General features: G+C 32.7%; 1 protein-coding gene across 1 annotated transcript in view; it reads right to left on the bottom strand.

Moving 5' to 3' along the window:
* Window positions 1–20,055, bottom strand: part of LOC108913740 (glutamate receptor ionotropic, kainate 2) — a 90,138-nt gene that overhangs the window by 56,164 nt on the left and 13,919 nt on the right. Inside the window, exon 4 of the mRNA XM_023454015.1 lies at window positions 985–1,236. Within this exon, the coding sequence (XP_023309783.1) occupies window positions 985–1,236 (252 nt within the window). The remainder of the gene's footprint in view (window positions 1–984; window positions 1,237–20,055) is intronic.

Raw genomic sequence — 20,055 nt, 5'->3', positions numbered from 1 at the left:
TATGCAAAAAGCTTCCTGCAAAAAAAGTCAACAATATAAACATGGATTTAAATCAAGCGCTACTGGGAAGAAAGACGATTTTATATAAAAAAAAAACAACAGTCGTCCGTGACTATAAATTAAATTATATTTAATTCTTATCGGTTGCGAGAGAAGGAAATATTTCTATGTCGAGCTGATAACACCGAAATAACTCAAAACCACGCTGCAGATGTGATTTTATTAAAGTTAATAAATACTTTTCCATTTCCGGATATACACCCCATTTATATTGTCCACGTTTTGTTATGAGTTTGCTGGTGTGATATTAATTAACAACGGCCTACATGTTTTCAAATATTGCCTGAAACTGGATGTAATTTTATTGCCTTAGTTTGTTTGTTTTAATTAAATTAATTAAAATCGGTTCACTGATTAGTTTACAGATCTACGGTGGTAAGTTTTCAGCAGGGAAACATGACAAAATTTGTGTCTTCGTACTAGTGATTTTTTTTCTTAACGATGAAATTACTAAGATCAAGATGTTTTTATTAACAGAAGATAATGTTGTGAAGATATTACGACTGGGTTATTGCAAGCCTTTGCTTTTTCCTATTTTAAATGAAAAAAACACGTAATTATTGCCAGATATCCTGTATAAAACTTAGTAAAAATTACTAACCTACTGAATTTATTAAGGGAGACGTTTATACCCAACATTTTAGAAAATCTAAGCAAGTTAGAAACAATATCTCTTGACTAGACTAGTTACCTAAGTTTTTTGACCCCAGTGGGTAATAAAAAATTTCGTTTGTATTGCAAACTGTTTACGCGCTGTGAACAAAAAGGAGCTACATAATATGATAAAAGTCTAAGCCTAATGAAACACGCTCTATAGCTCACTAAATATAGACCGCAATTCATCATTCGCTCACAATACTGTTTGTACCTCACCTACATCATACACCGAACAACAATATTGACTGCTATATCGACTGGACTCACCGTAGTCTTCCTCGTAGATAATGGCGACCTTTGTCCAGTTGAGGAACATCATCAGGTCCTTGAACGCTTTGTTCATGTGCTCCTGGCTGGGGTGCAGGTTGATCGACAGCTCCTTGGACAACGGTTCGAAATCTACTCGGGCTTCGAGATGCGGCACGTCCAGGGCCTCGCAAATGCTCTGAATATGCGCGCCCAATATTGGATCCGACGGGCCGAATATCGCTTGAACGCCGAATTCCATCTGACGACAGGCTGAAATGAATTATCGGAGATGAGTCGACACGACTTTTTGCGGCTTAATATTTAAATTCGTGGTGACGGGAATGAGAAGCTGTTTTTTGTTCTTATTTGGTAGACGATAAAATAGCTGGAATAAACGGATGTACGCGAAAATTGAGTGGGTGGGGGAACCTGGTATATAGCGGGAGATAGATTTTCAAGGAGCAAAAAATATTCGAAGAATTTTTTCGAAAAATCAATAGTTTTTTAGTTATTCAAGATTGAAAACTACGCATTTTATTAAAAAAGTGTAATGACCAAAAATGTAGCTTATAAATAAACAAAGAAAATCGTTTTTTAGAAAGTGTTGTATGTCCTATACAAAGCGAAAAATGGTTAGTGGAAGGGGAATTGTTTTGGGGGGAATACTCGAATCGATGTATTCAACGTCAAATGACGGAAAAAGGATTAATTTTACGTGTATAACGCTCTTGGAGTTTTTTGTAGTTCTCAAAAAGACCTTCAAAATGAGCATTTATAAAAGTTAATTAGAGCAAAATTGAAGGAGTTATCGCCAAAAACAGATGGGTTGCTCATATTTTTTAAGGAAAAATGAGCAGTAAATCAGAATTAAAATTAATCGTAGACTCTTTACAATTAGTTTTGTTTTAGTGTTTTTCATACGATCCTGAATTTAGACCGGTTTAGACGTTTTTTTCATTATTAAAAAAAATGTCTTATTTATAGTATAATAACTCTGAAACTATGAAAGATACGTAAAAAATGATAGACAACAAAAATGTAGCTTTTTTTTTCAACAAATATTTTGCTTTTTTTTATTCCTATAGCATAAAAAATAAAGGAGATATCGCCGCTTGAATATCCATTTTAGTGAAAAAACGACCTGTCTCGAGTCCTTCGATCCTTTCCCTTTAAAAAACGAATGACTTAAAAGGTTTTATATGCAAACGATCTTACAACTCTTGAAATTATTTTTAAAATGCTTTTTTTGTAGGATACTATAGCTTCAAAATTAACCGAGTTATGGTAAAAAAACAATGACATTTTTTCGCAGCAAAGTAGGCTTTCTCATTTTATATATTATACATAAATTATATTATACAAATAAAATAAGTAAAAAAATTTAGTGTGATTATTTATATGCAGCGTAGCAATTTTTTTATGATTGATTATATTTAAAAATCGATTATAATAAAAATATTTTACATTAATATTGGTAAAAGGGTAGTTTATAAGAGTTGAAAATGGCAAAAGTAAAATATTCTTTCATAAACAATATAAGGGAATTTTTATTTTAAATTATTGCACAATTATAGCATTCCAAGATTTAAAACGTAATTTTTTATCATTTTTTTAGCACAGGGGTGATTTATAAGGGTTGAAAAGTGTTATGAGATACAAATTCTTTCATAAGCAATGAGGGAATTTTTATTTTAAATAATTGCACCGTTAAAGCATTCCAAGCTTTTAAAAAGTAATTTTTTATCATTTTTGTCAATACAGGGGTGGTTTTTAGGGGTTGAAAGGGAAAAATTCTTTTATTAGCTATAAGGTAACTTTTATTTTAAATAATTGCACGATTTAATCATTCCAAATCTTTAAAAAGTAATTTTTTATCATTATTTTTTGCATAGGGGTAGTTTTTAAGGGTTAAATAAAGGGTCGAAAAGATCAAATATATCATAAAACATGTTCCAGAACATGGAACATTATTTAATCTTTGTGCTTGAACAAGATTTTTATCAATAAAATGCTTAAAACTTAATTTTTTAAATTTTTTTCACTTAGTGGTAGTTTTTACCCCTAAACAACAAAAAGCGTCAATCGGGTTTATGTCACTTTTGAACTTGAGCCTAAGATGAGCCTTATTCTAAATTTTCATGCAAATCCATGCAGTTTCAAAGAATTCGGAGGGATTTTTAGCTTCAATGACTGTACTATTGGCAAATACCATGTTTCCACTGCGTACTAGTTAGAGGTACATGTAGGAATTATTCGATTTCTTCCTAGTTTCTCTCCAATACATTCGACGTATCTGTTAAAATTTTTGGAAGACCTTTTCTTCTGGTATTTCTCTTATTTATCCTTTCCATAATTTTCAGATAGGATGCAATAGCTTCTAGAGATACGATCTCAGAAACTCATGGAAGAATATGTTCGGTGAGTGATGTAAACCAAATGGTTCAGATATAACAGTTGCGCTTTTGCTAATTATTGTAATACCTTCAACAGTTGCTGCTATGGGAGGGAAAAGTTATTAAGATTATTCAGTTTTCTTTCCAAAAAGTTAGTATTATCAAATTGTAATGACCCTCGTATTAGTAAAATATTATTATTCAACAAGTCTGGCTTTTAATCACACATAGTTCTCTCTGCTGTCACTAACAGCAAATAACTAAACTGATGCCATGCCACAAGCTATTTCTATGTACAAGACCAGTAAAAATTTTTACAGACCAGATAAACTTGTAACATAATTTTCAGAATTTTCGAATTTTTATTATTCTAGGATTATAATATCCAATTGACTGGAAATTAACTTATATTGTGCATAAAAATTGTGTGGTCATTTTACTAAACAAATTCGGGTGTAAGGTTCTTTGGTAATGGTTCAATATAATTGAAATTATTAAAAATACGATATAATATTTTAGATGATACTTAACAAACGACTGTGGAGACGGGGTATTTTATTCTATACAGGCTTAAACATCCAGTACTTATTTGTAACGAGGGAGTTTCAATGAGAGCCACTTTAATAAAGTTTAACACCTGTTTATGTGCGTTTTCGAGGGCGGATTATTGTTGATGCACTGCAAAATAGAACGGAGCTTTGCTGTGTCACAATCTGTTACGATCTAATAAAATTAAATTTTCCGGAACGAAGTTTTCTCTTAGGAACAAATTCTTTTAGAATTTTAGTCTTACTCCTGGGATATTTTACCTATAACTTTTGGATTGATATGGACGGAAACAAGGAATAGAAACAACCTTAAAAACAACTTTTATATTCCCGAGTTACCGTCACTGTTGACCTGGTTAAGTGGTCACTATATACAGAGAAGTATAAAAGACATCGTGAAGAAGATTCACACAATATTGATTTAAAGGCTATTACACAGTTACAGTTTTCACAGTATTCGGGGTTATTTTTTAAGGACAATAATAATAGCAATTTTATCAAACATTTTTTCCGTCATTCTCAAAGGATTACAGATCCTACATTTGTTTCAACTCAAGAAGTTATTCTATTTAACTTTCCAGAAACATCCTAACGAAGAAAGTAGGCTCTAGTTATTTAGGTAGACATATCAACATTCAAGAAGCAAATCCTTGCACTAACGAGTTGTTTAACTATCTACATGGGTTTTTGTAACTCGAGGGTGTGGGTATAAGTCCTTTACTACATCTAGTAGCTCTGCTGAGGCGATAGATTCATTTGTTTTAATTAATTTATTATTTTTTGATACAGATACCATTTAACAAGCAATATTTAAGAAGGTACCATTGATTGGAAAGAAGTTATTAGTGGGATCTTGCATCAAATAAAATTTAAATAAATTTCAAAGTCAAATATTAGATAAAAACCTGTTCGGTACGAAACGGACAAGGACCTTCAATAGGTACCAGACTAATCAGTGGATAATTGTCATTTTTGCCCGGAGCGACGGAATGGTCGGGTCCCCGAGGTCCTACAAAGAAATTAACCGAGTTATAAAGTTAGATTGCCCTCAGAATATTAAGTGAAGCACACCTCTTTACCGCACAGAAAAATTACTAGGGAGGAAGTGTAGCTGTGAGGAATGTAGGTATATTAACGTTGAAAATTAATTCCTAAGAGCCAGCTACTTGAGTGTCGTTAAAGGCCTCTATTAAGTGTGTTTTGAAAGTGAGATTAATTCGACTTTTAGCTCACTTCCGCCTCACTCTCAGCTTAATTGGAATTGCAAATAAAAACGAATATTTTAAGTGTAGATTTACCGGCAAGTCTATGAAAATAGTTAACTATAAAAAATTTCTAACAATGTTTTGAATTGCAAAAATTTGGGATTTATTGAAAAACTGTCTTTACAATAAATGAGTTTAGCGTTATGTTATTTGTTTGTTTACAGGCTGTTACAAATTCGGCTTGCTTACAGGCTTGCAAAAATGTAATAAAATTTCCAGGGTCGTATTTAAAGAATGAAGTTGATGATGGTCCTGGAGAGACGAAACGTTATATATCAAAAATGGTTATGCCATTCGATAGAGGACAAAAAGTGGCCATGAGAAAGTGTTCTTCTTTTTTCAATATCGCCTCAAACAAGGCTGCAATGAAACAAAAACGGATTTCCAAAATTTCGGTTTTTTTCAAATATTTCAAAAACTAATCATGTAAGCCTTGATTTTTTAGAGGCATTATGTTGGTCCCATGATTACGCAACTTTGCCCTCATTTTAGCCAGGTTACGATTCAAATTAGTGAACTGTACTGCACCCGGGTCAAAATTCGATCACCTTCCTTGATGTGTCCGAAGAATTCCTGTAGCGAAGTCCGAATAGGTTTGGCCTTTCTGAATTTTGCCCATCTTTGGATGCCTTAGAAAGGATGAGGACTATTAGTTAGTTACAGTATCCTGACACTGAATCTGGATAATTTTGGGGAATTTTATTTCCTAATATTTAAAGCTGAGGTCTCTCTCCCTATAGCTTCGGTCACCCTCGCATCGGTGTCGTTTGCTTTGATGATTGGGGGTGGTTGGGAGCATTTTCGAAACCTTGTTAAAAATTTTGTCGGCTTCATACGGAGGGTCATCTGAGTACCATCGAACGTGGGTATATAGTTTTGCCGGGCTTGGTAGCTCAGATTGAAATTATTTCTACAGGAAATAAAGAAAAATTGAATCAAAGTAGGTCAGTGAACATAACGAGTAACAGAATTTGTAAATTTTCTGATAGATCGAAAGTATGCATTTAGTTTCAATCTGACAATATGTATGATTTCACACACACACACATATTTTCTTCTAATTGAGATGTTTGTTTTTCGACAGCCAACAACTTTTTTTTAACAGTATAACAATCTACGTGCTTAACTAGATTGTAATTTAGTAGCAAAGCAACATGGAACACTTGTAGTTATTAATATTAATGCGATTTCGCCAAACTTTGTGCAACTGTAATATTTCACGTTGAATTATGACGAAAGCTAATTGACAGTATTATGCAAACGGCACTTCTGACTACTCGGCAATATATCCCACCACTCAGACACAAGAAATGTCTCAGCCTGCTCTAGCTTTCGCCTAAAGATGATGGAAACGCAGGTGTGAATCATCTGGCAACATTAACATGCCGTGAACCGACCGCAGTCCCAATTCTATTTTCAGTTATCGCTAGGTATTACCATTAAACGCAGGCGAGATGGGCAATTTGCGCAACAGGTTAATGAGCTCTTTTATATTCCTAGGCCGCCGTGATCCATCAAAATGCTTGTAACTGCTTGATTATGTATACTTTGTTTCACCATAGTTTTCCATAACTTGTCCTACTTTCTGAAGATATAATACAGTTTTGAAAGTTTCATAAAAATCTAAAATAGTCACGTCCCAATATAATTTACAATATTAAATTCTCTAATATTGTTTGTGGTGTGTATCAAACTCGATAGTATGGGTTTACTGTCAAATTTAAATAAAATTTGGGATGAGATAAGCCCCATTTTCCATCTTTGGGATTTGACAGAAATGACTACTGACGTAATCAATTATATTTTTTCCAAGAACATCCCCAAATATTTTTTCTGTTAAAAAGCTCTCTTTTTTCTACTAAACTATTAGAGAAATTTTTCTGTATTACTTCAAAGAAATACGACCTAAAAATCACATTAGCGGTGGAAAGATCAAGCAGTCATTGGAAAATAATTGAATGTTCGTTGTTTAAAGTCATTGAAAAGTACATAAACGTCACAAAATACTTGTCATTATTCAATACGAACGTCAAACCTACATCTGTTGTACTTACAAAATGTTTTCTCATTCAGAAAAAGTGGATACGTTGCTAATTTACGGCGGGTCACAAAAAAAATTAAGAAGAGCTGTAGAGTTATATCGAGAAAGGTATCCAGAGCGTCTCATTCCTGATCATAGCACCTTTACAAGATTGGAGGCGACCTTGCGACGAAATGAAGATGCATTTTCTGTTCGGAAAAATCAAATAATTGACCAAAGGGTAAGAAACAACGTTAATACAGCTAGACTGTTTCAGTATTTCGAACAAAATCCACGAAATTCTATACAGCAGGCTAGCCGGGAATTGAATTTGGATAAATCAGCAGTTCAACGAATTTTAAAGACCAATGACTACAAAATTCACAATTTGTAGTATTTGCCTGAGCGTCACATTAAAAACAGACTTAATTTTATAGCTCAAATTGTAGTAAATATAGAAAGTGTTGATCAGAACCATTTTTGGTACGTTCTTTGCACGAACGAAAGTCAGTTTATCAGTAATGGTTTGCCAAACAGGCGCAACGAACACTACTGGTCCATTGAAAATCACCACATTGTAAATCCAGTCCAAAACCAAGGCCATTTTGGAGTGTGTAATGTATGTATGAAGTAATAAAACAATAATCACTCTCGTAACAATAAGAAGAAGCAAGAGACTTTTCGATGGATGACAGTTAAGAAACAACTAATATAACTTTAGCAGTGAATGTACTTTCTAAACAATAAACAGCCAATAGTGCATCCAGACCTTTTTCTTTAACTTTATAATTTCTAATCAATTTACTTAGAGATTTGTTTGTAAAAAAAAGAAATGTATTAAAATTTTTAATCTTCTGTTTTATACAACACGCATTTATTACTGCCGGCAATTTTTTTTTTAAATAATACAAATTTGTTATGTTTCAGTATAATTTCCAATAACATACATCGTTACCTCACGTCACCTTCAACTGGGTTGGATTATTGCCTGCCAACGTTAAACACAAATCCCAAACAAAGCAAAACTGCATTTATTGCTTAAAATCCGCAATTAAATCGCTCGAGCTTACGGTTCATGCATAGCATTTCAAGGGTCCTCAAGCATACCAAACTATATTTTATCCAGATCCGTTCAGTTGTGAATGGGTATTAATGTTAAATTTATCATCTAAATGTAATGGCGACGGGGCATATTCAGTTTTAATAATCAATTTTAGTAGACGCATTGCAGGCTAGTCGTAATTTAAATGGTGATGTGGTGCCCATCAAGGTTTTATTGCAATGCGAGAAATAAGCCAGGTCTGATCGCTAGCCCATAAAATAGGCCAGTAAAATTTAAAAAAATTGGTAAATTGATAAACTTTCAAGAACTTAATCAAGAAATCCACAATGTAGGTGAGCTTCCGTAACATCGCCGAATATAGAGTAAATTGTAAGCTCCCAAAAAATTCCCTTGTCATTATAATAGTCAATTAGAAGTAGAAGAAGTAAAGTAAATTACATCTTCAAACATAAACCTTAAGATTTCACAGTACTATGCAGAATAAATATATCTGTGTTGCCCTTTCCGGGAAGCGGACGCTTTTGACAGATAAGAAAAAATGCGAAGGGTCACTATCGCAATATGAATTCCGCAGGGAAATTTTTCAAACTTATCTAAGTCATTCCTCCTAAGGACCTACGCACAACTTCAACGTCCAGATGTTCTACTTCATTGAGTAAAGTGTCAGATAATCTGCGATGTGAGGGTTTTGGGTATTCCACTTATGGGAGGCAGGGATAAATGTTACATTGCAACTGACAGAATTGTATGGGACTGTGAGCACATTCAATTTTATGGGAAAATCAAGTTTATTTAATTTTGAATTACTTTAGCACTTTTAAAATAGTGTAATAAAATAAGAGTTGATAGATAGTATGTGCAGTGCAAATGTATTAATTACATATTGAGACAGATTCTGTTGAATATTGGTTTGTTTAATAATGAAGAAAAACGAAAAAAGTGTTTATTCTATTGACAACCCGATAGTTGAATATTGAATAAATTAAGAGATGATTCAGCATCAATAGATCAGTGTTTTCAAATAGTTGATATATATGTCCTTGCTGAGAACTTGTTGAGAATATCTGGAATTGTCCCCGAGTTACGTACTACATAAAATGAGGTGAATAGTTGTGGATGTAAATGGCGTGTTGTCACAAATATTGCAAAGGAATGTTAAGTTAAATTTTTCTAGACCCTTTATTTATTTCTGTTTTCTTGTTCTGAAAGTACAGTGTGCTTGTGGTGTGTGTATTAGCAAGTGAGAATAAAGAGGTAAGTGTCTAAGTCCAAGATAGAATGTACGACAGAGCTATCGGTGGAATCAGTTGTTCCAAAAAGTTTTCATCGTATCAGTGTGGTAAGTCAGTAGGTATTAAACGAACAATTATTCTATTTGCAAACTACTACTGTTTTTAAACACCTTTTACTGTGAAGTTATTCCAGGCAATTTTTTTTACTACACATATTTTTGGGGACGAGCCTAATTTTAATGAATAAGAAAATGATTTATGCTTGACAAAATTAAACAATTTTGTTCGTCTGTCCTCTTTATTACTATTTAATTGACTTAATTACTCACCAAGGGCGATGTTTCATAATTACGTGAATATTAGGGGTATTAAATTTCTCTTTGACAGAGCGTATACGTGGGAAGTTTTAAGAATATGCCCACATCTCGGCAAGGTACAAACAAGCACGTAATATATTCGTAATTTCATCATTTTTAATTAATTCACTTAGCAAAACAGTTTGCCTTAACCGTGTTCAACCCTTGTCTTCTGCGTACATGTACCGAGAATTAAATTTTGAGGCTTCCAGGATCCAGGAGGCTCTTTTCGCTCATTCGTTAAACGCGAGCCGACTTTTACTGGATCCTCTTCGTCTTCGTTACATCCTAATATTCCTACCCCAAGTGGACAATACCGGTTCATTTCTAGAAATATCTGAATACGGAGGTTGTCGCAAGGTCGGGCAAAGTTCACCGCTTCTTTTTGTGGAGTTAGGTATCCAACAATTGTGGAACTGAAGATCCTAAACTGGCGACTAACTTGGAACAGAGAATAGAAAAACAACTACAAGTAGAATATGAAGTATCAAGAAAATAGAAAAAGAAAATGTAGTAGAAAGACCCATTTATAGGAACATAAATCACCGGGAAAATTAAATTTGTTAAAAAAAACTGTATAAAAAATATTTTACAATGACATTTACGTGGCACCATATACGTAAATCTTATCTTATTGGCGGGAACCTGAATGTCGGGACGCTTTGGTATAACTATACTATGTTAATAATTACCTAATTGACTGAACTTACATTTATATAAATAATTCTGTGACTAACTGAACTTACAAGTAACCCTAGCCTTCCTCTAGTGACTCCGTGTAACAATACAGGACGGATTAGTCAATCTCATTTAATATAACTTGAAAAATCCGCCTAAAAACCAGCTATTTGATCTATTACTTTCCTTTCCAATTATTATCAATTTAACAATTTGATTCAATTCTAATTTGGAACCTCTACGCTCTTCTCGTGGTTTCGCGCGTTATTAAAAATATGGGTTTCTTTGTTCTGTCCCAGCATGGGTTGGCGCCTTCCGGACGCGACAGATGACTGTCACATGGCCCCGACGGTTTAAGTGAACTTAAAATATTGCTAAATTTCTCCGAAGGACCACGCCAAACCTACTTGAGAGTTCTTAACTTTCGATAATTAGTGTTGACTGAAATTTTTTACTTTTTGGACCATCCGTTCCGAGAACTAATAAATAAATTACTAGGTGTCCCGGCTTTTGTTACAAATGTTAATTGATCTGCATCTGAACGACATTTTATAAATATTACACGAAAAACTGTGTAAAATATATGGAACCCGAGAAGAAAATTAGAGATGGCAAGCACAGTGCGTTTTTTTATGACTTTTTATGTTTTATATGGTAAGATCCCGGTAGTTTTATACATATATGTAGTTGGGTCATTTCAATAAAGAAAGGATATGTGTTGTATAGGTACGTAAAACTTTCATAATCTTTTATTTGGTCGTGAGGTGCATTTAACGTCCTGGAATTGTTTTCTTTCGAATGGGAATAACGAATTGCAAAGTGTACAAGATGCTTTCTTGCCTAACGGAGATAACCTCGTAGCAACAGCTTACCCCTTAACATCCGGGGCGGTACACAGGTGCTTACGGCAGTCAGGTCTCGTTATCCTTTCCAGGATTCCCTTTCCAACCCCTCACTCGCACTTGCATTTATGTATTTTTCACCCCAAACTTGTGTTTAACATGCAAATAAGGATATGGAACATTATTTTTCGGCTGGCAAATCTGAATATTTCCTAATTTTCACGGGACTGCCGAAACACGCTTCATCGTTTCATGGAATTTAAATTCTTTGGCGAATTTTTGATAATTTCGATGAGCAGAATTAATCTTGTTATCATACATTACAACTTAACGATACACGTATTAAAATTACCATTTTAAATAAGCGTTTATCTCATGTAAAATTTATATTTTTGTATTGTATGGGTCTTTAATTAGTTTCATTTTTGTTGTACATCGTCCTTCCGCCTAATATGTGTTTCAATTAAAGGAACTATCTTAAGAAAAAGTTTATTCATTGAACAATACTCAATGGATCTGTCAAAATATTTTTATTTCATCGGCAACATTAAAAAATTACAGTACAACAAACATGAGTCGTTGAAATAGATAACAAAAAGTACTGACCGCAAGTGAGAGCCCTGAGGCATGCCAAGGAGCAGAATTAATACAATCTGTGATCTATTGAATAGGCAGGACAAAGACCAAAGAATGTAGACTTCCGTGTATACCAATTTTCATTTGTTTTTCTGAAATCACTAGATTCCAACCTCCTTTTTCTAGAGAAATAAAACGAGGTACTTTTTACTTAACTTTAGTGGCTCTTGTTAATTTTGTAACTGAAAATAATTTACTGCTACTTGTAATATAACTCTAAAGTGTACTATTACTACCTTACAAACTTCATAAACGTGTATAATTGTTACATCGACTAAAGAGCGAACACAAGTGAATCCACGTGAGATGTGTCTACTTATTCTGAGTTTGTGACCCTTTATATACCCGTTTAGGATTACAAGTAAAATCCTTAGTACGTAGATTCTCCGATTACAGGCTCAATGAAGTTAAGTCCATTAAGACATCAATTCCAAGACGCCTTCGACTTCACGCCTTGAACTTAATGACGTGTCTTGTTATATTAATAGGTGTAAAATGAAGAATATTAGTTGCTTGTTCGTGCAGCTCAGTTATAAGTTAATAGTGACTATGTCCTGTAGACGGGCATTAATAACGGCACAATAGCCTTCAGTTCATTGGAAAGATGAGGAATCGCGAACTTAAACTGTATTTGCCACATATAAACCAAAAAAAAACGAATATATGGTTGCTTCTGGATTTGTTCTACATCATGCTCTAATGCACCAGTTAACGAAGCCTAATTCCTAAAAATATATTCAGCATGTCGTAACCTGTACTGACATTTGTTTTTTTTTGAAGTCACATACCAAAATGCGATCTATAAATTTACACTAATTCAATGCTATAACGGGCTACGTGATCAGTTAGATTGATATTGACAGGTTTGACTGTGGGCAAAGCCAAAGTAATTGCATTAATGTAGATTGTCGCAATAATTCATTTTCAGCAAATTGTACAAATATGATTAATGCGATCTTAGAAACATTGTATGGTAGTTACGTTAATCGAATATTTTGGCACTTTTCCTTCAAAATAGGTACATTTTAAATTTTAAAAACTAATGTGCAAAATTAAGGGATGTATGTTTCACAGCAACAAAGAATAATGTCCTTTTGGCAGATAATTTTCGAATTGATTTTATTAATAGCTAATATCAATTGTAGTGCTGCACATTTATCATCCGTGAAGTTACTTTCAATGAGGAGAGATCAAGTAATTGTCTTGTAAATGAGGAAACTAAGGAACAGTAAAAGCAGTGATCCATTTCTGAAAACATAATAATTGTCAAAACTCTGCAAAACTTAATTATCTACCCATTAACTAAATTAATAAATACCTACGTGGATTAAGCATCCAAAAGTTGTAATGGCAGCAATGGGAACACTGATCCTTAAAAAATATTTAATTGAGGATATTACAAGCTAGCGTCCTAATTCTTTGGTATCTTCGCTAGGTAAAATTATCAAAAGTCTTTAAAATTGCTTTATACAAATATTTTGAAAATACTTTGCATTAGACGCCAAAACTATACGGTTTTCTTTATAACAACTCTTGCCATTGAGAAATTTATTCAGGTAATTACTAAGGCTTTTGAAAGTAATCTTTTTATTGAAGCCTGTTTTCATGGGCTTACTAATAGGTTATTGATTATATCCAAGAAAAAACAGGGTTTATAGGAATTATGATGTTCAAGCAATTTTATTGCATGAATCGTTCAAAGGGTCACTTTAGATGAAAAAAACCGCGGAGTGCTATTAAATTAGAGGGTGGAAAATGGAGATAGGGGTGAAAATGCACCCCTTTCTATTTTTGTAATTGTAATTTCGCTATAGTTCATAGGAAAAATTGTTTAGAGAATTGAATTTCCCATCGAAATGGCTTATTTAAAAAATTTAAATGGAAAATTTGATGCAAAAAATCGTTAATAAACAATTTGAAAAAAAGCAAAAAATTCGATTTTTTTTTTACTTTTTTGCCTCTAGATTTTTTTTGAGTAAGGATAGGTATAGGCATTGCTTCATTAAAAGAAATAGATAAAATTTCCTTAAAAAAAAGAGGCTGTACAGTATTTTTGGATGAGAATTGAGTAATATACGGCCGCTCAAACTTAACCAATTTTTGGATTTTCGTCGCGTTTATCCTTATACGTTTTAATTCTCATTTTTTGCAAAAAAAGAAAGGATTCGTTCAAGGATTTTCATCACAAGACTTGTTCGATGGGTCATTAAAAAAAACCGCCGGGTGCTATTAAATTAGAGGGTTGAAATTGAAGATAGGGGTGAATCCACTTTTGCAGTTTTTTATATATAGCACGAAAACTAAGCAAAATTTCGGTATAGTTCATAGGAAAAATTTTGTAGAGAATTTAATTTCCCATCGAAGTGGCTTATTTAAAAAATTTAAAAAAATATGCAAAAAATCGTTAATAAACAACTTTAAAAAAAGTAAAAAATAAGATTTTTTAATTTCTTTTTTTACTTTTTTGACTGTAATTTTTTTTTAGTAGAAGTAGGCAAAGAAAATTGCTGTACAAAAAAACTAGATGAGATTCCCTTCAAAATGATGCGTTTTCAAAAGTTTTTTGACTAATATTGATTGAGTTATAACCGGTCAAACCTTTTAACATCAAAAAAAGTAAAAAAAAGTAATACTTCTACATTTACAATTTAAATTTTCCTGCAAACTAAAGTCTACGATATTCTTAAGAGCTAACTCTCTGTGTCTATGGTNGTATCTTCGCTAGGTAAAATTATGAAAAGTCTTTAAAATTGCTTTATACAAATATTTTGAAAACCCTTTGCATTAGACGCCAAAACTATACGGTTTTCTTTATAACAACTCTTGCCATTGAGAAATTTATTCAGGTAATTACTAAGGCTTTTGAAAGTAAGTAAGCTTCTTATTGAAGCTTGTTTTTATGGCCTTACTAATAGCTTATTGATTATATCAAAAAAAAAACAGGGTTAAAAGGACCTATGATGTTCAAGCAATTTTATTGCATGAATCGTTGAAAGGGTCATTTTAGATGAAAAAAAACTGCGGAGTGCTATTAAATTAGAGGGTGGAAATTGGAGATAGGGGTGAAAATGCACCCCTTTCTATTTTTGTAATTGTAGCTCGAAAACGAAGCAAAATTTCGCTATAGTTCATAGCAAAAATTATTTAGAGAATTAAATTTCCCATCGAAATGGCTTATTTAAAAAATTTAAATGGAAATTTGATGCAAAAAATCGTTAATAAACAATTTGAAAAAAAAGCAAAACATTCGATTTTTTTAATTTTTTTTACTTTTTTGGCTCTAGTTTTTTTTTTAAGTAAAGATAGGTATAGGCACTGCTTCATTAAAAAAAAATAGATAAAATTTCCTTAAAAAAAAGGATGTACAGAATTTTTGGATGAAAATTTTTATGGCCGCTCAAACTTAACCAATCTTTGGATTTTCGTCGCGTTTATCCTTATACGTTTTAATTCTCATTTTTTGCAAAAAAAGGAAGGATTCCTTGAAGGATTTTCATCACAAGACTTGTTCGAAGGGTCATTAAAAAAAACCGCGGGGTGCTATTAAATTAGAGGGTTGAAATTGAAGATAGGGGTGAATGCACTTTTGCAGTTTTTTATACAGGGTGGCTTTTTTCAGCGTCAAAGTCCAATAGGTTGGTTATGGTAGCACCAGGAAAAAAATATTTTAGACAAAAGTTGCTCCCAGTCAAGTTCTCCACATTTTAAAATTAGTTTGAATTATACGGGATGTCCCAGTTCCCCTGAGCGCCAATCAACTTTGTTTTTTTAAATACAACACCCTATATATTTTTGCATTTTTGAATTACTCGATGAATTTTAATGTCACTGTAATCAATAATTATGGTGTCTATTATGCACCGTTTCTATGTTAATTGATGATTTCTTAAAAAATTGACGTTTGCAGCGACTAGGAAAAAATTATTTATCTCGAAAACTAAAAATCGTAGATAAACGAAATCTTTATCATTGTTCTAAGCATGACCAGAGCTATCGAACTAATTAGCCTCCATTAATATCCGCCCAAGGATGTGCCAAATACGAGCGCCTAAATTTCTGAATTTTCAATCACAGATAGCTTGATTTTTTCAAATGGAACCATGTACCAGATTTTGTTCAGGTGGATTCAAAATTTAATTTCCTTTCGATTTTGTTAAGGTATGTTAGGGTCTATTTCAAACGGTTTTGAAGATAGTCACATTTTTTCTCAATTTTTATAATTGTGGCTGGTATTTTCATATCGTTTCCTAGCAACTAAATGTCAAGTTAAATTATCATCACTGTCAATCTTCTACTGTACTGTGGTATTTCAGTATTTTTTGAAAAGATGCATTTTTCCAACGACGAATTAAGGGATATGGCTTATGTTATTGGCGAAAGCAATGGAAATTGTCTTCTGGCTGCAAGAATTTACAATCAACGTTTTCCGCAAAGAAGGCAACCTGCAGTTAGATCATTGCGCCGAGTAAAGGAAAGGTTTGTTGAAAATTCTTCAGTCTGCTACAAGAAACCCACAAGGGTAAATTATGTATTGGATGAAAATAAAGAAACCGAGATTTTGTTGTCTGTACTTGAAAACCCTCAAATTGGTCAAAGAGAATTAAGCACGACAGTCGGAGTGAGCCGATTTTCGTTGCAGAGAGTTCTTAAACGTTATAAATATCACGCTTATCGTTTTATAAAAGTACAGAACCTAACAAATGAAGATTTTGCTCTACGAACAGAGTACTGCCAATGGGCACTGGATAAAATTGGCATTTACAGGAACTTTTTTAATAACGTACTTTTTACGGATGAATCTACATTCCATAATAATGGGTCTCCAAATTCAAGAAATAACCACCACTACGCAGATAGTAATCCCCATTTAACACGTCCAAGGAACTTTCAAAATAGGTGGACATTAAATGTTTGGGGTGGGATACTAGGAGACAGGGTGATTGGACCCCACTTCTTTAATGGTACACTTAATGGAGAAATGTATCACCATTTTTTAATTAATGATTTGCCTATTCTACTAGAGAATGTTCCTCTGAATGTAAGGCAAAATTTGTGGCTACAACAAGATGGTGCCCCACCACATAATTNAAAAAAGTAAAAAAATTCGATTTTCTTTTTTTTTTTACTTTTTTGCCTCTAGATTTTTTTTGAGTAAGGATAGGTATAGGCATTGCTTCATTAAAAGAAATAGATAAAATTTCCTTAAAAAAAAGAGGCTGTACAGTATTTTTGGATGAGAATTGAGTAATATACGGCCGCTCAAACTTAACCAATTTTTGGATTTTCGTCGCGTTTATCCTTATACGTTTTAATTCTCATTTTTTGCAAAAAAAGAAAGGATTCGTTCAAGGATTTTCATCACAAGACTTGTTCGATGGGTCATTAAAAAAAACCGCCGGGTGCTATTAAATTAGAGGGTTGAAATTGAAGATAGGGGTGAATCCACTTTTGCAGTTTTTTATATATAGCACGAAAACTAAGCAAAATTTCGGTATAGTTCATAGGAAAAATTTTGTAGAGAATTTAATTTCCCATCGAAGTGGCTTATTTAAAAAATTTAAAAAAATATGCAAAAAATCGTTAATAAACAACTTTAAAAAAAGTAAAAAATAAGATTTTTTAATTTCTTTTTTTACTTTTTTGACTGTAATTTTTTTTTAGTAGAAGTAGGCAAAGAAAATTGCTGTACAAAAAAACTAGATGAGATTCCCTTCAAAATGATGCGTTTTCAAAAGTTTTTTGACTAATATTGATTGAGTTATAACCGGTCAAACCTTTTAACATCAAAAAAAGTAAAAAAAAGTAATACTTCTACATTTACAATTTAAATTTTCCTGCAAACTAAAGTCTACGATATTCTTAAGAGCTAACTCTCTGTGTCTATGGTCTAACAGGATAATACCAACGTCATTTTTAGCTTGTTCTGAGAAACAAACGTCCTTTTGAAAGATATGGAATACCTATAGAATGGACCGTCAAATTTCCTATTTCCTTTTTGTATAAGGTACCTCTTATATCGACGTCTACGGTTATAATCTCCCTATTCGGGAGGGAGAACTTCTGGTTCTGAATAATTTAATGAACTTCCATACGACTTCCTTATGACCTAAGTTTGCGGACGCCTCATTATTGAAGAGTTATGTGATCAGTTCACTGTGAAGTTGCACACATCGTTCTAATTAAGTTTACATATAGGATTTTACATAAATGAAATAACTTACTCCAGATGAAATATAAAACTTCACTGAATTTTGGATTTCAAAAAATTACTGATGCTTTGAGCTTTCATTTTCCTTGAGGTAGAATTAAAAAGGGCGTAATCAATTCCGACAGCGAACAGAAGGGAGGATTATATGAACGTGTTACCCGTCTTGAATAACAAGTGAATTTAATTCTCTGTGTAATGTTATTAAGAAAGATGTGCATTTTAATATCGAAATGTTATTAAGTCAGGAAAGGTAACCATATTTTATTCACGTAGCTTCCCGCACTGTTTTTTATCGTTAAGATCTTTTAAGCAAGTTAGAAATATTTACAGGAGACAAAATAATATCTTCAGTCAATTCCGATTCCATGCAAAAGTGTATAGGTATCAGTCTCAAAACTGAAATGAATAAAGTAATATTGTTGTAAAAATTGATATTTTCTTTAAATGTCGAGAATATGTCGGTAAAAATTATGTAAAAACATACATTTTATTGAAAGTGATTTTGTAGTAATAAAATAAGACCGCGTTATTCGCATAATTCTATGACATAAATACCAAAATTTCAAGATTTACATATTTATGGCTCCACTCTAGTGATATATTTAGTTTATTTCTAAATGCGCTCCCAAGTAATATTACAGTTTTAAAGATATTCTTTAAAAAATATATCGATAATATATATGAATGCTTGAAGACATATTGCAGATACCAATGTATGAATTGCTGTTTTATTTTTTTTAAACTCGCAAGAATTTCTCAATATATGGAAGATGAAATTATTCCTTTTTATTCTCTGATTAAGGGCTTACATTTTCGCAATGAATCAATAAGCTTCTTTAGAAGGGAGAGCAAAACCTTAAATACCTTTGAAGACCCCTTGCGACGGCTTACATCATCCCATTTAACACCACATGTCCCAAATTTTATTTAAATTTTTTGTATCCTCACAGTAGACCCATACTATAGAATTATTTATTTCAAGTAAAATATTTTATATATTAACAGTATTCTGATTAATTGCAGGCCTAAAATTACATATTTGGTAACATGAAATAAACATGAAGTACCTATGTTTATTTTAAATAATTTATATTATTTCGTTTTTATCCAACGGCCTGCATTTGTTAAATTCATAATAAATTATATTTATTGAAGTACATTTCCATTGTTTCTGCCATATTTCGGATTTGTGATTTCCTATGCGATTTCTATCTTTATTTAATCCATTTAAAATTTCATTTACTAGCTTGTATAGTAGATAGACAGATTACCTCCACTCACCCTTGTTTGGGCTAATTGTTATCCGTCCGTAAATTTCTTAACACTTGTTTCGACGACAGTTCTGCTTCGTCTGTTATAATTTTTCCGGCCAATAGTGTTTTATTAGTTGCTGGAAGTTCAGAATTATTCCGGAAAGAGAATATAGGTTATCACGCTAGACTTCCCGCGAAAAGTACGAGATCCAGAACTCCGAGCCGGATAACAACTTTGAATTTAGATAAATGCGGCGCCAGATAAGATTTTCCACGTATATAGTGCCCAAGTACTAATAAGTGCGACTGATGAACTTGTTTCACAATGGGATCGTTATGCTTTTCTTAATTTTGTTGCAGAAGATTTGCCTATAATACGAATATTTGCTACGATTTTCGATTATGTGGGGAAAAAATAAACATATCAGTTTGAGATTACATCATACAGATAATCGATTCTAGTATAAATATTTCTTTCCTGGTAAAAGTGCAAAAATTGGAAGCGGGTTCTTTCTTTTAACACACTGCTTCTGCATCTGCTTTTTTAGTTACAGGAAACAGTCCAGTTACTACAGTTAATAAAAATCTACAGTAC

Source organism: Anoplophora glabripennis, unplaced genomic scaffold (assembly GCF_000390285.2).
Source record: "Anoplophora glabripennis isolate ALB-LARVAE unplaced genomic scaffold, Agla_2.0 scaffold215, whole genome shotgun sequence".
In the NCBI taxonomy this organism is placed as follows: domain Eukaryota; kingdom Metazoa; phylum Arthropoda; class Insecta; order Coleoptera; family Cerambycidae; genus Anoplophora; species Anoplophora glabripennis.
The sequence above is the reverse complement of the archived record's forward strand: the minus strand, read 5'-3'. Positions and strand labels throughout refer to the sequence as shown.